This window comes from Gobio gobio (genome assembly GCF_949357685.1).
Source record: "Gobio gobio genome assembly, chromosome: 11".
NCBI classification, from domain to species: Eukaryota; Metazoa; Chordata; class Actinopteri; order Cypriniformes; family Gobionidae; genus Gobio; species Gobio gobio.
The window spans coordinates 45034144-45054136 of NC_137104.1; the positions used below are offsets into that span (position 1 = coordinate 45034144).

The window sequence follows — 19993 nt, forward strand, 5'->3', positions numbered from 1 at the left end:
AACGTATTTGAGTACTATCACCAGTGCCTATTAAAGGGATAGTTCGTTTACCCAAAAATGAACATTATTTAATTAATTACTCACCCTCATGTGTTTCCAAACTGTAAGACTTCCATTCATCTTTCGAACAAAAATGAAGATGTTTTGAGGAAATCTCCCTCCATAGACAGCTACTTATAGAGAGATCATAAAGAGATCGTAAAACTAATCCATTGGCGGTTTAGTACAGAATTTTCTGAAGAGACACAATCACTTTATATGATGAACAGATTGAATTTAGGCTTTTATAGACATATAAAATTTCATCAGCTCACACATCAGTTGTGGTAAACGGAAGCTCAAACATGTTAGCTTGACGTGCGAGAACCAATGAGGTTCATTCTCGTATGTTACGCAGCACGTTTGAGCTTCTGCGATAACCAATGATGTTCATTCGCGTGTGTTACGCAGCATATTTGATCTTCCTCAAGAACCAATGAGGTTCATTCGCGTGTGTTACGCAGCATATTTGATCTTCCTCAAGAACCAATGAGGTTCATTCGCGTGTTATGCAGCACGTTTGTGCTTCCACAAGAGGTTTGTTCTTGCGCGTAAAGCAGATAACGTAGAGCTTCTGTTTATGTTTTATGATCAATGTTTAAATGTGAAAAAAAGCCTAAATTAAATCTATTTATCATATTAAGTGATCGAGTCTCTTCAGAAAATGTTTACTAAACCACTCAATTCATATGGATTAGTTTTACGATCTCTTTATGAACTTTCTGAAGCGTCAAAGTATCAGTTGCGTAGCTGCCAATGGAGGGACAGAAATCTTAGATTTGATCAAAAAGATCTTCATTTGTGTTCTGAAGATAAACAAAATTCTTATGGGTTTGAAACGACATGAGGTTAAGTAATAAATCAAATATTTGGCAGAGACGAAAAGAAACAGTACATGCGAGCACAGAAGTGTGAAGATTGACAAGGACTGACAGCTGAACTCAACGAACTTATTTCTTCTAAGGAAATGTGAAACTATTATGATAACATACCAATCAAACCTGTTATCGGCCACACCTGCTGCTTCGAGGAACTGTGAAATGGTTTCACTCTCTACCACCTCGGGCAATCTTCACAGTCCCTCCCCTTATTTGTCAACATAAAAGGATTAAGGGTCGTCGTCTCCTCACTCATCCGCTCGCTCATTCTCCAGTCAGAGCAGAAAACGACAGCAAGACTCCTTCAAAATGATGTCTTCTTCTTCTTCCACCCGCAGCTACATGTCCTCAGGAGGATCTTCTCGCTTATCAGTCTCTGGTGGCGGAGCTGGACGTATCTCAGCCATGCGTGCCGGTAGCGTGTATGGGGGAGCAGGAGGAAGCGGTGTCCGTATCTCCAGTGCCTCTGCTTCTCGTTCCTTCTCTGCTGGAGGTGGTGCAGGCTTTGGAGGTGGTGCTGGCTTTGGAGGTGGTGCTGGTTTCGGAGGTGGTTCTGGTTTCAACCTGGCTGATGCTGTTGAAGTCTCTCCAAATGAGAAAGCCACCATGCAAAACCTCAATGACCGTCTGGCCACCTACCTGGAGAAGGTGCGCACCCTTGAGAAGGCCAATGCTGATCTTGAGCTGAAGATCCGCCAGTTCCTGGACGGCAAGGCGTCCCCCACTGCTCGTGACTACAGCGCCTATTATGCTACCATCACTGACCTCCAGGCCAAGGTACAATTAATATCCTTGTATCCCACCATTCTATGTATGCAAAAATATATTCAAAGCATGTGAAAAATATTGCATTTTTGACCTTTTATGCATCTTCATTCTGTGCCCCTAAAGATTCTGCAAGCCACTGGTGTAAACGGAGGCATCTACCTCAGCACTGACAATGCCCAGCTGGCTGCAGATGACTTCAGAGTCAAGTAAGTCCATTACTTAAAGACTTAAAAAAGCACTTCCAACATCTATAACAAATCCAAAACCTATTTTTATAATTTTGCAGATATGAGAATGAGCTGAGCATGAGGCAGTCTGTGGAAGCAGATATTGCTGGGCTGAGAAGGGTGCTGGATGAGCTGACAATGAGCAGATCTGATCTGGAGATGCAGATTGAGGGGCTGAGAGAAGAGCTGATCTTCCTCAAGAAGAACCACGAGGAGGTAAGTTGGTGCTTGGTTCACACTCAACAGCTCCTCTTGATATGTGGCTCAGACAAATGCTTAGTGGTTTGTTAATCGCATTTTTAGGAACTCTTGGCAGCGCGTGCCCAGATGACCGGACAGGTCAATGTAGAAGTTGACGCAGCACCACAGGAAGACCTGTCAAAGGTCATGGCTGAAATCCGTGAACACTACGAGGCAGTTGCTACCAAGAACCGCAAAGAACTTGAGGCTTGGTTCCAGGCCAAGGTAAAATCAGATTTATTCTGTAAAGATTGCAAAGAAAGATTGTAATCAAAACCAACAAAAGACGTATCTGACTGCTTTTCTTTTGACTGCCTCTCATAGAGTGAATCCATCAACAAAGAAGTTGTTGTAAGCACAGAAACTATCCAAACGTCCAGATCAGAAATCACTGAGCTTAAACGCACACTCCAAAGTCTTCAAATCGAGCTGCAGTCACAACTCAGCATGGTAAGCAAGCACAGACAAACAAAGGATTCTTGGAAAGGTCGTTTGTTGTCATCACAATGTATATAATAATTCCCTTCCCCCAACAGAAAGCGTCGTTGGAAGGCACTTTGCAAGACACACAGAACCGCTATTCCTCCATGTTGTCCAGCTACCAGTTCCAGGTGACCAGCATGGAAGAACAACTGGTGCAACTTCGTGCCGATCTGGAACGTCAAAGGCAAGAGTATCAGATGCTTCTGGACATCAAGGCCAGACTGGAGATGGAGATTGCAGAGTACAGAAGACTGCTGGATGGAGAGGCTGTTAGGTGAGACACAACTGCACAAAATCTCTTTTTTTTTAAAAAGCATTTAGATTTAACATTAATGTTTTATTTTTTAATAAGTAAAATAAGTTTAATGAGTAATTTGTAATCATCAATTTAATATTCTTTGTTTTCTATATCTGCAGTTCCTCAAGCACAAGCACAAGCAAAACCTCAACCTCAACTACACGCAAAGTGGTAACCATTGTGGAAGAGGTGGTGGACGGCAAAGTGGTCAGCTCATCTTCCCAGGCTACAAGCCAGGTCGTGTCTCAAAAGATCTCTTGAGCAAAAGCTATCAACACCAGAGTGATAAAAAGCCAATAAACTGGTCTAACTGGGCATAACTATTTGTCTTGTTCTGTTGTCTTTTGCACCTTGCATGAAATCATCTATTAAACTAAAGACTGCTCAGGAACTACATGCTGTTTTAAACTTTTCATAATCAAATCCCAGTCAAACATGATAATTAGGCAGAAGTCTTTTCAATTAAAATCAATAATTACCAGCCAAAGTAAAAACTGTTAGTACATAAAAAAATTGAATTAGACAAAATAAGGTGGCTGCTTGCTCAAAGACCCAAACACATTGCATGCATTTCCTGACTATTTTTTTGTTTTTCAAAATTTTAATTTTCAAAATGTAACTGTTCATTAAGATGTTTTATTAAGTACTTCAAAGAAGCCACATCAATACATTATTCCACCCAATTCAGACTTAGTGCCCATACTAATGAACATCACTTTTCTTTTCTCTGATGTTTATAATTACATGAATAAACATTTTTAGAGTTAAAGTGAGAGGTGAAATATATGTATATAATCCCTCTACTTTTGTCCAAATAAGGCACACATCTTAAAAAACTCTATTCTTCTCTTCTCTCTATTACCTTACTCTTGACACTGCATTACAATACTGCACATATCAATACTCCAGACGACGCTCCTATGCTTCAGTATAAAAGTAAATGGAGACGTTGATGGAATTGGGGGAGCTTCACAATTATCTCACTACGTATTTGTGTTTTTACAATGTGGTAATTTTTTACGCAATAGCTTACACGCGGCACAAGAAAGCTTGATTTCAAATTTTGAATCAAATTCACTAAACAGTCAGTAAAATAAGAACAATTAATTTATAAGCAGTAGCACAAATAAATACAATATAATAATGATACAAATAAAAGTATGTTTTTTTGGTAGGTCTAACATTAGGCCTAGTATTCATAAAAACTACAACATTTTTATAAAATGAACACTGGATAGTCTTAACTGTAAGCATGAAACCTACTGGGATGAGTAAAACTATGAGCAATAACAAAACTTCCTAGACTGGGTAAACCCAGCCTGATCTGCCGGTGATTTGATTTCGCCCTGCAGCTCAGTCTGGAAACCTGTACATTCATTTCTACTGCTTCTGTTACACTTTTGCGGGAACCAATCACAGACTGGCTTATCCACCTGGCGCGCTATTGGCGGGTTTAACTGGATGACGGATAGAGAAGCGGTGGGTTGTTGCCCGTTGATCACGCCTCTAGTGGTCTGATTGGTTGAAGGACTATCCAATTGCGTACAGAGTCATTTGAATTATGCTCGTTTATCACGCCTCTTGTCGTCTGATTGGTTGAAGGACTATCCAATTGCGTACAGAGTCATTTAATTTATGCTCGTTTATCATGCCTCTTGTGCAGTAGAAAATACATAGCAGACTCCCCAGACCAATGTTCAATTTTAAATTGCTCAATCAAAGCTTGTTCTGGTGATAGCCAGACAAAAAACTTCCATGACTTGTAATTTTACAATACTGTTCCAGGCCTGGAAATTGTTATATAAAAATGTCATGACTTTTCCATGTTTTTCATGACTGTACGAACCCTTAAAGGAACACTCCACTTTTTTTTGAAAATAGGCTCATTTTCCAATTCTCCTAAACTTAAACAGTTGAGTTTTACCGTTTTTGAATCCATTCAGCCGATCTCCGGGTCTGGCGGAAGTTAGCCTATTTTCAGGTGCTGTGTAATATCATTGCGCTGCTGCACTCATGGTATGGCAGAAAAGTTCCTTGATTATTACGCAGGAATGAGAATATAGTTCAAGAAAATCGCAACTTTTCATTTTCCGTCAGTCTTAGTAGCCTACACGATGAAACTACAGAAGAGTCAAGTTTTAAATAGGAAAAATATCACAACTTTGGTCATTTTTTTTAGCGAGATGCTAACGGTCTAATCAGATTCAATGATCTATGCTAAGCTATGCTATAAGTGCTACCGCCAGACCCGGAGATCAGCTGAATGGATTCGAAAACGGTAAAACTCAACTGTTTGACTCTAGGGGAGTTGGAAAATGAGCCTATTTTCAAAAAAAGTGGAGTGTTCCTTTAAGCAGTAGCAGTTTTGGGCACGGACGAACCGGGCAGTCGCCCGGGGCGGCATTTTTTCATGACACATGGGGGGCGGCATGAGCAGTTAAAAAAAAAAAAATCCTCTGCGCCACAAAGCGGTTTTCTATCTATCATTTCACTGAATGGGGAATTGGTAAATTGACGCCCTCTTGCACAGACTGCAGCTTCAGACGCCCCTGCTTGCTGAGAAGGTGCCGTGCACTTTGGTTGTGTGTGTGTGTGTGTGAGAGAAGGGGGGAGGGGGCGCGGGGAACAGTTAACCTCTGGGTATCTCCCAGAAGTAGTGGTGTGTGTTCATCTGAGCCTCATTGGTCTGTCACCACCCGTCAATCAAATCAGAGTAGGCAGGTTTTATGTTCACACAGAAGCTGATGAGGTGCGAATTTTAGCAGTGTGTCTCGACACATTTCATATTTGATCTCCTTATTCAAGTCAGAAATGTTTGCAAAATTACAAAAATATTCAGCCAAATGGATAAACTTTTGTCTAATTTCACCATTTTTAATTGAAAATAGGCCTATGTAATGTGATTCATAATGTAATTAACAAACAAAGAAATATTAACAAACTAACAAATACTAACAAAGCCAGATTAGGCAAGATTAATAATGAATGTGTACATTATAAATTAATTTGTAGCATTCAGTAAATAAAAAAAGCTCAGTTTTTTCAGCCTGTATTGGGCTTAAGATTAGTAATGAATGTGTGCATATTGTGAATTAATTTAATAAACTTAGTTACCTAGCTTTCCTGGTAGCCTTCAGTACATCAACGTGTCTACAAAAATGATTAATAAAACATATAAAAATCAGTCAACCATATGTTTACTACTTTCTTCAATGATGAAAATGAAAATGTCTGCCCACTGACATGGTTTTCAAGCTATTGTTATCAATTTTTTTGGCCTTCAGAACATCTTAAATTGCACATATGTAGATCACAGAAATAAAACTTTTCTCTGGGGAGCAAGCCCCCGAACCCCCCTAACTACCTCACATTTGGGATCTCAGTGATTATAAACCTGCCTACATTCCTGGGTATGATAAGGGATATACAATGTGGTCATGCAGAATAAGGCGTAAATATTTGCAACGATAAACAGCCAATAGGATAGCGCTCGAAGGAGGTCTTGCCCAGGGTGCAATTCAATGTAGAACCGCCACTGCCTTTAAGTATATCAATGAATGAATTGGATGACAAAAGTCTCACAGGACCTAATGCTGCATCTAAGCAATGCTTTAGAGCAAGGGTGTCCAACCCTACTCCTGGAGAGCTACCGTCCTGCAGATTTCAGTTACAACCCTACTCCAACACACCTGTGTGTAATGATCTAGCACCCTGGACACCATGATTAGCTGGTTCAGGTGTGTTTGATTGAGGTTGGAGCTAAAATGTGCAGGGTGGTAGCTCTCCAGGACCAGGGTTGGACACCCCTGCTTAAAGCTTGGAACATACTCTGCAAGAAGAAAGAAATTTGTTCGTTTTCTCGAGGTGGCAAGAACAAAGATCGTTCTGGCCAGGACATTCATACTTCACGAGAAAAGCAGGTGTAGAACATCTCCGTTTCTCCGCATTAACCCCGCCCACTTTACAATTTTGACCAATCACACACTAGTTCTCGGACACCCACAAGAAAAAAGTTCTGCTCAGAAGATGTGTCGAGAACGAGCTGCGAGATTTCCCAAACCAGGGCTCCGAGAACAAAATGACGTAATTTTGTTCTCGCTGCCCTGGGAGCGAGAACTTTTTTCTCTCTTCTTGCGGAGTATGTAGCGGCCTTTAGAGTGTTAAAAAATAAACTTGCATATGTCTTTGTCACCATTCTCTGAGCGTCTACTCTAAATCATGCATAATAATAATAATAATAATATGTTTATTTTTTATAGCGCCTTTCAAGAACCCAAGGTCGCTTCACAATGGAGTACAAGAGTACAATCAATTACAATCAGACAGTCAGCTTGTTCATTATAGCAAATAAACAAGCAGGTGTACAACAAATAACTCCAACAACAACAAAGAAGTTATAGAATCAAAAGAACAATTACCAGTAACTAGTCATGTAGTGTAACATGAAGAGGTGTGAGATCACTTGAAGGCAGAGGCGGTGAGAGAGAGTAGGTGCGTTACGGATAGTCGAGGGCAGCTTATTCCATAATTTAGGGCCAATAACACTAAAAGCCCTTCCTCCCACAGTAGAGTGTTTAAACTTGGGTACGACAAGCAGGTTTTCATTTCTGAATCTGAGGGTCCGGGCAGGAACATATGGTTGAACTAAATCAGCAAGATATTGTGGTGCAGGGCCAGGACTGGCATTATAGACTAAAACTAACAGTTTAAACTTGATGCGACTGGCCACAGGAAGCCAGTGAAGTTGGTTGAGGATGGGAGTGATGTGTACGGATTTTTTATTAAATGTTAGGGCTCGAGCAGCAGAGTTTTACACCATTTGGAGGCGATGTATGGCCTTAGTTGGTAAGCCGCTGTATAAGGCGTTACAGTAGTCTAATCTGGAGGTTATAAAAGCGTGAATAACAGTTTCAGCATCGTTAAAGTTGAGGGATCGACGGATACAAACAATATTTCGCAGGTGAAAAAAGCATGACTTAACTGTCTGACCAATATGTGAGTCGAAAGATAACGTGGAGTCAAGCAATACTCCCAGATTTCGCACAGTTTTTGAAGGTGTAATCTAGACACCATCAATCCACTAGCATCTGCTCTAGACTCCCTGGGGCATGCAGAGTTCAATTATTACAATTGTTCTGCTGTTGATTATTGTATTTTCCATCATCTACTTTTCAAATGTATTAGCCTACTACAATACAATACCTACTACAAAGTTTATCTGATTCTCACAAATCAGGTAATCAACAGACCATTCCTGATCAAAGTCAGGATAGATTAAAGTGAAGAGTATTCAAAACGGTTTGCTAATAAAAGCCATAAGTATGTTAGCAATCAGGGCCGTCCCAAGCATGGTCCATTCCCCTCAGTCCGTTCACTGCAGGGCCCCCCCTCAAGCACGGGGCCCGGTGCGGTCACACTGGTTGCACCGCCTTGAAGACGGCACTGTCAGCTATACCACTGAACTGACTAAACCTGAAAAATGTTGCAGGGTCAAACCCTAAAGGGTCATCACCCGTGTGGCCTTGAGCAAAGGACATAACCGCAGGTAGCTCTAGGCCATCACCAACATTTTCAAAATGTTCCTAATTAAACAAACCTGATTCAACAATGTGCCTCCAGAAATGGAGTCAGGAAACAATGCTCAGGTGACAGTACCTGCAGCAATTTCAGTGCAGTAAAGTCCCTTTTGTTACACGACAACATACTTGCATGCCGGGAGGGACCCTGCATAGTTCCTGGACATTGCATAGGGTGGTCAAATGGTTTATAATAGGGTTAACTCTGTACCTATAACATAATATGGGTCACTCAGAACTGAAAATATAATAATCACCACGTAAGAATTAGTTCTACTATATTAGGAATTTGTATAATGAATAATTTCTTTAGAATGAAACTACTGTATATTAGAGACTGACCGTGTTTAGCTTTACATTATTACATTCATGCCACATTTCAAACATTTAAAAGTTGCCCAGCACAACTTTGTTACATACAACATAAAAACTTTCAATTTGCCATTTGAAATAAAAAACATTCCAACCCCTCGCAACAAATCTGATTAATATCAGGTCACCCACCTCAGACAATATATATGTGTGTGTGTGTGTGTGTGTGTGTGTGTGTGTGTGTGTGTGTGTGTGTGTGTGTGTGTGTGTGTGTGTGTGTGTGTGTGTGTGTGTGTGTGTGTGTGTGTGTGTGTGTGTGTGTGTGTGTGTGTGTGTGTGTGTGTATACACTCACCTTGGAAGTCCACATTTGTACATGCTTCAAATGACACCAAACAATATGTGCTGTGGAAACAAATAAAACTTTTACCCCAAAATCATTTTCAAATTGGCCTATTATGAACCACTGGAATAAATAAATTATAGATACCTATTGTATGTACAGAACCGAATAATATAAGAATCAAGAAATAAAATGCCTGAGTCCCACACAAAAATATCTTGGTACATTTTTTAAATTTGTGTTTAACAGTAGGCCAAATAATGTGGGGTCTCATTATCACTATATCTTGAATATATCTAAATATATTCTAATTTACTTATCGTACTGATAGGGCCAATATATTGTGCATTCCTAATGCAAACATTAAAAGGTTTATTAAAGCCACAATATGTAATCTTTAGCCGCTAGAGGTGACTTATTCAAAACAAAGGTGTAGCTTGATGACGCCTGGATTTCGCAGAGCTTTTATTATGCCGCAGACGACCACTTCCGCTTCTTCCGGTCATGCATATGAAGCGCTGTTTTATCATATTTGATACGTTATTTGAGTGTGTTGAAAGTTATGTTATAATGCTTCTCTGTGCGTTCGCTCTAGGGCTGCCAACCGTTCCGTATAATATGGAATGCAAGAAAACATGCACTCTCCCTGAGGGAGAAAAAAATATATATTTAAGTAACTTGTAGCATATTCTTAACCTCATTATTTAAACACAAAATAGCCAATAAAACCTCAAGCACCAAAAGCATCCCATACTAATCCTCTAAGTTCTCTTTAATTGAAAAATATGAATTTTTATTTATTCATACATGGTTGCAACAAAATTTTGTTAAACATTTTAAGTGCCATTGTTTAAGAAAACATTTATTGGCTGAAATTTCAAAGACGTTCAGTTATTATGCTTTCAAATTTTATGCCATCTATGTATCTTCCTGACCAAAAAAAAAAAAAAAAACGTTGAAGTTTATCCTTTTGAATAGAGGTTGATGATATTTAATATCCCTATGTGTAAAAAATAAATATTCAATCATTTGAGCATGGAGCCAGATTTTATCTAAGGGACTGAACCATATAGGGCCTTTAAAATTAAGGTTACAAAAGAAAGGTTTATTAAGAATGAGAATGTAGAAGGATATATAGATACATTTAATATTTTTTAGAGTTACAGGCACAATATGGGAAAAATGGTATTGATGGCACTTAGACAGGAATGTTCAATTGTGTTGAAAAACCAGATACATTTCTAGTTTCAACATTATTTGTTGTTCAGAAAATGTGTGACCATTGAAAATGTGAACCAATTTACTCATGAAGCCACAGTGAGATCTCTGTATCTCTATATCTCTGGAAATTATTGGGCCTTAAAAATTAAGAAACCAAAAGTAAAAAGTGCTTCAAGAATTAGAATCTAAAAGGATATTAAGGTATCTTCAAAATGAGTTACAGGCACGCAAACTTTAATAAAAAAACACAAGTGCTTTTTCCAATTTTTGAACTGTCACCACTGGCAAATACTGCAACAAAGATTGCTAAAGTCAACAGATGTACCTAATAGACCTGCCAATCTCTGTGTAAAAATAAAATAATGATGCTGCCATCTTTCTAAAGCGATTTTTACATCCCTGTGAATCTTTTATACACACACTTAACTGCAGATACTGAAATTGCATACACTGTGTGGTACAGTACAAATATTTTGAGTGTCCCTTATTTTCCTATAAAGAACCGCAATTGTCCCTTATTTTCTTTTCCAGAAGTTGGCAACCCTAGTACGCTCGCCGGCTACTATGAGGCACTTGTTGCATTGCAGTAAGCTAGACCGATATTAGGCATGGGTAAACATGGTACTCACGGTAAATCATGACAATGAGATTTCAACAATAAGACTAACTGTGTGTTGAGCTATAAAACAAATGATCAGTTTTCTGTCGATTTATTAATCCAAACAGTTGCTCACCTGTCTAATAAAACACATAATATATTAAAGTGTCTTTGGTGTTTCCATGGTTTCTACAAAATAAAACCAGAAATCGAGGGTAACGCGGTTATGTCATTGATTGGAGACGCATGGACACAATTCTCTGGATTTAAACATTCTTGGAAACATTTGGGATAATGTAAGAACACAAGTCAACCAAATATATAACACTGTTCTAGTGGTTTTGGATATTTTAATCCAAAAATCTTGCATATTGTGCCTTTAAAGTAGAAGAAATTAGTTAATTTAACAAAACAAAAAAACATATTTCAGTCAATCCATGATTTCATGCTTGTCAAGAGTCAAACCTTAAGGAATTTTTGAGTAATTTAAGTGAAACTGTTAACCTGTCTTCTACCACGCCTGCTACCTTGGGGAATGGGCAAATAGTTTCACACTCCCCACCCTTAGGCAATCCATCCACCTAGTCCCTCCCCCATTTGTCCACATAAAAGGAGCAGGGGTCGTCTTCTCCTCACTCATCCGCTCGCTCATTCTCCAGCCAGAGTAGAGAACGACAGCAACACTCCTTCTAAATGATGTCTTCTTCTTCTTCCACCCGCAGCTACATGTCCTCAGGAGGATCTTCTCGCTTCTCTAGCGCTGGTGGTGGAGCTGGTCGTGTCTCAGCCATGCGTGCCGGTAGCGTGTATGGGGGAGCAGGAGGAAGCGGTGTCCGTATCTCCAGTGCCTCTGCTTCTTGTTCCTTCTCTGCTGGAGGTGGTGCTGGCTTTGGAGGTGGTGCTGGCTTTGGAGGTGGTGCTGGTTTCGGAGGTGGTTCTGGTTTCAACCTGGCTGATGCTGTTGATGTCTCTGCAAATGAGAAAGCCACCATGCAAAACCTCAATGACCGTCTGGCCACCTACCTGGAGAAGGTGCGCACCCTTGAGAAGGCCAATGCTGATCTTGAGCTGAAGATCCGCCAGTTCCTGGACAGCAAGACGTCCCCCACTGCTCGTGACTACAGCGCCTATTATGCTACCATCACTGACCTCCAGGCCAAGGTATGTGGCATAACTATAAAACATGTCAGTCAAGTCAATCATTAAACCACATTCAGATGACAATGATCTAGTTTTCACTATCCAAACTTTCCTCATTTGCAAAGCACATATTCAAAGCATGTGAAAATACCATATTTCGCACATGCGTAGGAGATAACTCAATTTGACTTTTTTTATTCATGAATTTTTCCTCTTGAAGATTCAGCATGCTACTGGTGTAAACGGAGGCATCTACTTGAGCATTGACAATGCCAAGCTGGCTGCAGATGACTTCAGAGTCAAGTAAGTGACTAGCAATACAAGCAAACAGTGCTTCCAACATCTGTAAAAGGTCAAAAGCCTTTATATCAGTTACTTTTTTAAGCAGATATGAGAATGAGCTGAGCATGAGGCAGTCTGTGGAGGCAGATATTGCTGGGCTGAGAAGGGTGCTGGATGAGCTGACAATGAGCAGATCTGATCTGGAGATGCAGGTTGAGGGTCTGAGAGAAGAGCTGATCTTCCTCAAGAAGAACCACGAGGAGGTAAGTTGGTTCACACTAATTGATAAATAAGTAATTCCTCTAAAATGAAGCAAATGCTCAGTGGTTTATTACATTTTTAGGAACTCTTGACAGCACGTGCCCAGATGAGTGGACAGGTCAACGTAGAAGTTGACGCAGCACCACAGGAAGACCTGTCAAAGATCATGGCTGAAATCCGTGAGCACTACGAGGCAGTTGCTAATAAGAATCGCAAGGATCTTGAGGCTTGGTTCCAGGCCAAGGTAAAAATCGGATGTTTTTAAAGAAAGGGCAGCGTTATAATCAAAACCAACAAAACACTTATCTGACTGCTTTGCTATGGATTGTCTTTCATAGACGGAAACCCTTAACAAGGAAGTTGTTGTCAGCACAGAAACCATTCAAACATCCCGATCTGAAATCACAGAGGTTAAACGCACACTCCAGAGTCTTGAAATCGAGCTGCAGTCACAACTCAGTATGGTAAGCAAGGAGAGATGAATCCCTTAAAGTTTTCTCATCGCATTGTGTAGAACATAGAATAATTCACTTCCCCCCTTACAGAAAGCGTCGTTGGAAGGCACTTTGCAAGACACACAGAACCGCTATTCCTCCATGTTGTCCGGCTACCAGTTCCAGGTGACCAGCATGGAAGAGCAACTGGTGCAACTTCGTGCCGATCTGGAACGTCAAAGGCAAGAGTATCAGATGCTTCTGGACATCAAGACCAGACTGGAGATGGAGATTGCAGAGTACAGAAGACTGCTGGATGGAGAGTCTGTTAGGTGTGACATCTACAACTCAACATCTCTATAGCATTTAGATTAAACAGTGGTGTCAACATTTTTCAGTGAGCAGTGGTGACTTAATCTGTCTAGCATTTCAGAAATGTAATTGTATGTGTTTCTACCTCTGCAGCCTCTCAAGCTCCAGCTCCAGCTCAAGCACAACTACACGCAAAGTGGTAACCATTGTGGAAGAGGTGGTGGATGGCAAAGTGGTCAGCTCATCTTCCCAGGCTACAAGCCAGGTCATGTCTCAAAAGAGCTCTTGAGCAGCAACAATCCACCTCAGAGTGAAAAATACCAATAAAGTGGTCTAAATGTGAAATTCTTGCGTTTGTCTTATTTTGATATCACATTGTCTCATAATGTGAAAATGTAGGCAAGGGGCATTTAAATAATAATAAAAAAAACAGATCAGCTAGTATTAGCCTAGTAGTGGTATAAAACAATAGAATAGGAAAAAACAGGAATAACAGCTAACTCAAAGACCCAATTACATGGATTTTCTCAGTTACCAGTACAAAAATTGAAATAACAAAAACAGTTGCCGATACATTAAATCACATACATCAAATCTGGCTGAAGTTCACTTTGCTGCAAAGGACATGTCTTTTTAATAAATGTATCCATTTACAAATAAAAGCAAACTGTTTCACATATGCAACAGGCCATCAAAATAACTAAATCAATCTCTCTGGCACACACTCAACTATTTAAACGCATTTATGCAGGACTGAGTATGTGAAGTCTGAAACATGACAAATGACAGTAAAACCAGCATTGAAAAACGTCCACAAATGTCTGAACATGTACAGAGCTCGTGTCTGAGAAAAGTTTAGCGGGGAATGCAAGATGTCTATCTTACTTTAACTCAATTAACCAGTTTTAAGTCTTATGTTGTTAGGACATTCACACTTTATTATGCCATGGGGGCCAAGCACTAGCAAAGCCAATTGAAGCAATGCAAATATACGTTACACTACCCGCCTGTTCACTTGCAACCTGACAACCAACTCTCTATCGCTTCAAAACACCAGTCACTTTGCATTCTTGACCTGCCTCATTGACACTTCATTGTCACTCTTTTGAGATGTGCAGTTATTTGCCTGATGACTTTAAAGGGTAAAGGGCGATTTTCGCAATTTTCCTAATGAAATAAAACTGATTCAACAATGTGCCACCAGAAAAGAGTCAGGAAACACTGCTCAGGTGACAGTCCCTGCAGAAATTGCAGTGCAGTAAAGTACCTTTTGTTACATGGCAACATACTTGCATGCTGGGAGGGACCCCGCGTAGTTCCTGGACATTGCCTCCTGTTGGTCAAAAGGTGTAAAGTAGGGTTAACCTATAACATAATACGGGTCACTCAGAACTCAGAGCAAAATATAATAATCACCATACAAGAATTAGTTCTACAATTTTAGGAATTCATAAAATATATATATATTTTTTAATGAAACTGTATATTAGAGACTGACCGTGTTTACCTTTACATTATTACATTCACGCCACATTCCAAACATTTAAAAGTTGCCCAGCACAACTTTGTTACATACAACATAAAAACTTTCAATTTGCCATTTGAAATAAAAATATTTCAACCCCTCACAACAAATCTGAGTAATATCAGGTCACTCGAAACCCACTTCAGACAAACTAAACCTGCTTTTAGGGCAGTTAGTAAGGACACAACAGTAAGGACATTAAGCAACAATTGTATAGTTTAAATGTATAATCTGCAATACATATACATATACATATATATATATATATATATATATATATATATATATATATATATATATATATATATATATACATATACATATATATATATATATATATATATATATATATATATATATATATATATATATATATATATATATATATATATATATATATTATATATGAAACATGCAAACTAGGTAATGGAATTTGTCAGTCCTGCTAACTGATCATTTACATTATTAATACATTCGCTGATTTGTAATGATATACATTTTGTGAAATTACAAATATATATAGTGGACTATATACAGTACATGTATAGTATACACTCACCTTGGAAGTCCACAACTGTACATGCTTCAAATGACACCAAACAATATGTGCTGTGGAAACAAATAAAAATTTTAAATCACATTCATTTTCAAAATTGGCCTAATATGATACCTACAGTATGTACAGCAAAGAATAATATAACAGAGTCAAGAAATAAAATGCCTCTGTCCCACACAAAAAAACGATGGAGTAAACATTTTATTTAATTTGTGTTTAACAATAGGCCAACAACATATAATGTGGGGTCCCATGATCATTATTTCTTGAATATATCTAAATATATTCCTCTATTTTACTTATCGTACTGATAGGGCCAATATACTGTGCATTCCTAATGCAAACATTAAAAGGTTTATTAAAAGTAGAAAGAAATTAGTTGATTAAACGAAACAAAGCAACAAAAAAAACCCCACATATTTCAGTCAATCCATGGGTTCACGCTTGAGTCAAACCTTAAGGGATTTTTGAGTAATTTAAGTGAATCTGTTAACCTGTCTTTAGCCACGCCTGCTACTTTGGGGAATGGGCAAATAGTTTCACACTCCCCACCCTTAGGCAATCCATCCACCTAGTCCCTCCCCCATTTGTCCACATAAAAGGAGCAGGGGTCGTCTTCTCCTCACTCATCCGCTCGCTCATTCTCCAGCCAGAGTAGAGAACGACAGCAAGACTCCTTCAAAATGATGTCTTCTTCTTCTTCCACCCGCAGCTACATGTCCTCAGGAGGATCTTCTCGCTTCTCTGGCGCTGGTGGTGGAGCTGGACGTGTCTCAGCCATGCGTGCCGGTAGCGTGTATGGGGGAGCAGGAGGAAGCGGTGTCCGTATCTCCAGTGTCTCTGCTTCTCGTTCCTTCTCTGCTGGAGGTGGTGCAGGCTTTGGAGGTGGTGCTGGCTTTGGAAGTGGTGCTGGTTTCGGAGGTGGTTCTGGTTTCAACCTGGCTGATGCTGTTGATGTCTCTCCAAATGAGAAAGCCACCATGCAAAACCTCAATGACCGTCTGGCCACCTACCTGGAGAAGGTGCGCACCCTTGAGAAGGCCAATGCTGATCTTGAGCTGAAGATCCGCCAGTTCCTGGACAGCAAGACGTCCCCCACTGCTCGTGACTACAGCGCCTATTATGCTACCATCACTGACCTCCAGGCCAAGGTACGTGGCATAACTATAAAACATGTCAGTCAAGTCAATCATTAAACCACCTTTAGATAAAAATTATCTAGTTTTCACTATCCCATCTTTCCTCATTTGCAAAGCATATATTCAAAGCATGTGAAAAAATACTGTATTGCTCAAGTATGTAACTTCAGGAGATAACTTAATTGGACTTTTTTTATTCATTCATTTTTCCTCTTGAAGATTCAGCATGCTACTGGTGTAAACGGAGGCATCTACTTGAGCATTGACAATGCCAAGCTGGCTGCAGATGACTTCAGAGTCAAGTAAGTGACTAGCAATACAAGCAAACAGTGCTTCCAACATCTGTAAAAAGTCAAAAGCATTTATATCAGTTACTTTTTTGTGCAGATATGAGAATGAGCTGAGCATGAGGCAGTCTGTGGAAGCAGATATTGCTGGGCTGAGAAGAGTGCTGGATGAGCTGACAATGAGCAGATCTGATCTGGAGATGCAGATTGAGGGGCTGAGAGAAGAGCTGATCTTCCTCAAGAAGAACCACGAGGAGGTAAGTTGGTTCACACTCTTTGATAAAAAAGTCATTGCTCTAAAATGAAGCAAATGCTCAGTGGTTTATTACATTTTTAGGAACTCTTGACAGCACGTGCCCAGATGAGTGGACAGGTCAACGTAGAAGTTGACGCAGCACCACAGGAAGACCTGTCAAAGATCATGGCTGAAATCCGTGAGCACTACGAGGCAGTTGCTAATAAGAATCGCAAGGATCTTGAGGCTTGGTTCCAGACCAAGGTAAAAATCGGATGTTTTTAAAGAGAGGGCAGCGTTATAATCAAAACCAACAACACACTTACCTGACTGCTTTGCTATGGATTGTCTTTCATAGACGGAAACCCTTAACAAGGAAGTTGTTGTCAGCACAGAAACCCTTCAAACATCCCGATCTGAAATCACAGAGGTTAAACGCACACTCCAGAGTCTTGAAATCGAGCTGCAGTCACAACTCAGTATGGTAAGCAAGGAGAGATGAATCCCTTAAAGTTTTCTCATCGCATTGTGTAGAACATAGAATAATTCACTTCCCCCCTTACAGAAAGCGTCGTTGGAAGGCACTTTGCAAGACACACAGAACCGCTATTCCTCCATGTTGTCCGGCTACCAGTTCCAGGTGACCAGCATGGAAGAGCAACTGGTGCAACTTCGTGCCGATCTGGAACGTCAAAGGCAAGAGTATCAGATGCTTCTGGACATCAAGACCAGACTGGAGATGGAGATTGCAGAGTACAGAAGACTGCTGGATGGAGAGTCTGTTAGGTGTGACATCTTTAAAGAACAGCATTTAGATTAAACAGTGGTGTCAAAAATTTTGAGTGAGCAGTGGTGACTTATTGCAACAAACAAAATTAAAGCGGGATGGAAATATCTGTCTAGCATTTCAGAAATGTAATTTTATGTGTTTCTACCTCTGCAGCCTCTCAAGCTCCAGCTCCAGCTCAAGCACAACTACACGCAAAGTGGTAACCATTGTGGAAGAGGTGGTGGACGGCAAAGTGGTCAGCTCATCTTCCCAGGCTTCAAGCCAAGTCCTGTCTTAAAAGAGCTCTTGAGCAGTAACATTCAACCTCAGAGTGATTTCAAAAATACCAATAAACTGGTCTAACAGTGAATTTCTTGTGTTTGTCTTATTTTCTTTAGTTTTGATATCACATTGTGTCATAATGGGAAAATGTAGGCAAAAGGAATTTAAATGAAAAAAACTGATAAGCTAGTATTTGCCTAGTTGTGGTATAAAAAAGGGAATACAGCTAACTCAAAGACCCAATTACATGGCTGTTCTCAATTACCAGTACAAAAATGTCAAAAAGCTGCCGATACATTAAATATCAAATCAGGCTGAAGTTCACTTTGCTGCAAAGGACATGTCTTTTTTATAAAGATATCCATTTACAAACATAAGCTAAATGTTTCACATATACAACCGACCATCAAAATAACTATATCAATCTCTCTCTGTCTCTGGCACGCACTCAACCATTTGAACGCATTTATGCATCATGACTATGTGAAGGGACTGGTAAAATCTGAAACATGACAAATGACTGTGCTATTAGGTCATTCAACACTTTATTATGCCATGGGGGCCAAGCACTAGCAACGCCACACCTTTTCACTTGCAACCTGACAACCAACTCTCTAAAACCACTTCAAAACACCTGTCACTTTTCATTCTTGACCTGCCTTATTGACACTTCATAGTCACTCTTTTGAGTTATTTGCCTGATTTGAAAGGGTAAAGGGTGATTTTACAGTTGACAGATGGTTATTCAAATACGGTATCTCGTCTATGGCACCAAGAGAGCTAGGAGCACCACTTTAAATAAATAAATAAACCACTGCCATTACCCAAGAATTAAATATTACAGTAAACATTCAAGTATTGTTGAATGTCACAATACACGTTTGTGCACATCCTTGTAAAATTGCTAATCTGGATGCAAGGTAAATGTTGTGGGAATATAACTTCAACTAACGTTACTGGAAGTATATGATTATTGAGTTGTAGTTGTTATTATTATGAATATCGTTCGCGAATGAGACCATCATATTTAACATATTTGCATTCTGAATCTTTTTTACTCTCGCAGCAGTCAAAACCATCCAAATGTAGTATACATTTTATCTGAAACCACTATCTTTATATGGATTTTTGTTCACATATTCACTCATTTCAACTTCACCGAGTAACGCTATGCCTACTCTAGGCATAGGACTACCGGGTTTCAATGATAGCCTAGGTAGCCTAGGTACGTTATTCATATTATGATATTCCATATCTTAGTTACCATAAAAGTTATATAATTTGTGGTGAAGTATCCTAAAGTGTCTCACCTTATTCTCTGAACTCTCTGAACCGCTCCATTCCTGTCACGCGCGCGCGCTCTTGTGGTCGAGCACGCAATCGATGCTGCTAAACAAACGACCAGTGTTTGTACATCAACTTGATTCGCTTCTCTGAATACCAGAAATATCGGTTTCATTGCAATATTTAGGTAAATTCTTTAAAATGTACCTACATATTGCAATGAAACCGATATTTCTGGTATTCAGAGAAGCGAATTTCTTGTTAAGGTGACTCGTTTGCATTAGAGAATTGTGTTGGCAAACATACTTTTTCTTTTAACAAAATTTCACAAAGTCGGATTTTCCTTTCCCCCTCTTTTCAAGAAAGGTGGCATCAGTATATGTAAAACATTTAAGGTGAATTAATGACAATAAAATAATTGTTTAAGCTTTACTTTGAATTACATTAAAAATGTTAACTTTTTTATTATGAGGTAGTATAGCATTATTAGAGTGAACATTACATT

General features: G+C 39.5%; 3 protein-coding genes across 3 annotated transcripts; all 3 read left to right on the forward strand.

The window, feature by feature from the left end:
* Window positions 1–913: 913 nt before the first annotated feature.
* Window positions 914–3705, forward strand: LOC307133966 (keratin, type I cytoskeletal 50 kDa-like). The gene is made up of 7 exons (XM_079829370.1): window positions 914–1694; window positions 1809–1891; window positions 1972–2128; window positions 2216–2377; window positions 2477–2602; window positions 2689–2909; window positions 3053–3705. The coding sequence occupies exons 1-7, from the start codon at window positions 1227–1229 to the stop codon at window positions 3192–3194; spliced, it is 1359 nt and encodes a 452-aa protein (XP_079685496.1). The 5' UTR covers window positions 914–1226; the 3' UTR covers window positions 3195–3705.
* Window positions 3706–11675: 7970 nt separating this feature from the next.
* On the forward strand, window positions 11676–13700 carry LOC307133487 (keratin, type I cytoskeletal 50 kDa-like; the record flags this gene model as incomplete). Its single annotated transcript, XM_079828569.1, has 7 exons — window positions 11676–12143; window positions 12343–12425; window positions 12511–12667; window positions 12748–12909; window positions 13004–13129; window positions 13211–13431; window positions 13565–13700. 7 exons carry the CDS (start codon window positions 11676–11678, stop codon window positions 13698–13700), a joined length of 1353 nt encoding a protein of 450 aa, XP_079684695.1.
* Window positions 13701–16111: 2411 nt separating this feature from the next.
* On the forward strand, window positions 16112–18290 carry LOC307133967 (keratin, type I cytoskeletal 13-like). Its single transcript, XM_079829371.1, has 7 exons — window positions 16112–16643; window positions 16851–16933; window positions 17019–17175; window positions 17256–17417; window positions 17512–17637; window positions 17719–17939; window positions 18097–18290. The coding sequence occupies exons 1-7, from the start codon at window positions 16176–16178 to the stop codon at window positions 18218–18220; spliced, it is 1341 nt and encodes a 446-aa protein (XP_079685497.1). The 5' UTR covers window positions 16112–16175; the 3' UTR covers window positions 18221–18290.
* The last annotated feature ends 1703 nt before the right edge of the window (window positions 18291–19993 follow it).

What these genes read in the sequence shown, in the direction of transcription:
- LOC307133966 (XM_079829370.1), top strand. Translation starts at nt 1,227, where the DNA reads ATGATGTCTTCTTCTTCTTCCACCCGCAGCTACATGTCCTCAGGAGGA. An exon ending in AGGCTTGGTTCCAGGCCAAG is followed by an intron (nt 2,378 to 2,476) that starts GTAAAATCAGAT and finishes TGCCTCTCATAG; the next exon opens with AGTGAATCCATCAACAAAGA. An exon ending in TGCAGTCACAACTCAGCATG is followed by an intron (nt 2,603 to 2,688) that starts GTAAGCAAGCAC and finishes TTCCCCCAACAG; the next exon opens with AAAGCGTCGTTGGAAGGCAC.
- LOC307133967 (XM_079829371.1), top strand. Translation starts at nt 16,176, where the DNA reads ATGATGTCTTCTTCTTCTTCCACCCGCAGCTACATGTCCTCAGGAGGA. An exon ending in AGGCTTGGTTCCAGACCAAG is followed by an intron (nt 17,418 to 17,511) that starts GTAAAAATCGGA and finishes TGTCTTTCATAG; the next exon opens with ACGGAAACCCTTAACAAGGA. An exon ending in CTGGATGGAGAGTCTGTTAG is followed by an intron (nt 17,940 to 18,096) that starts GTGTGACATCTT and finishes CTACCTCTGCAG; the next exon opens with CCTCTCAAGCTCCAGCTCCA.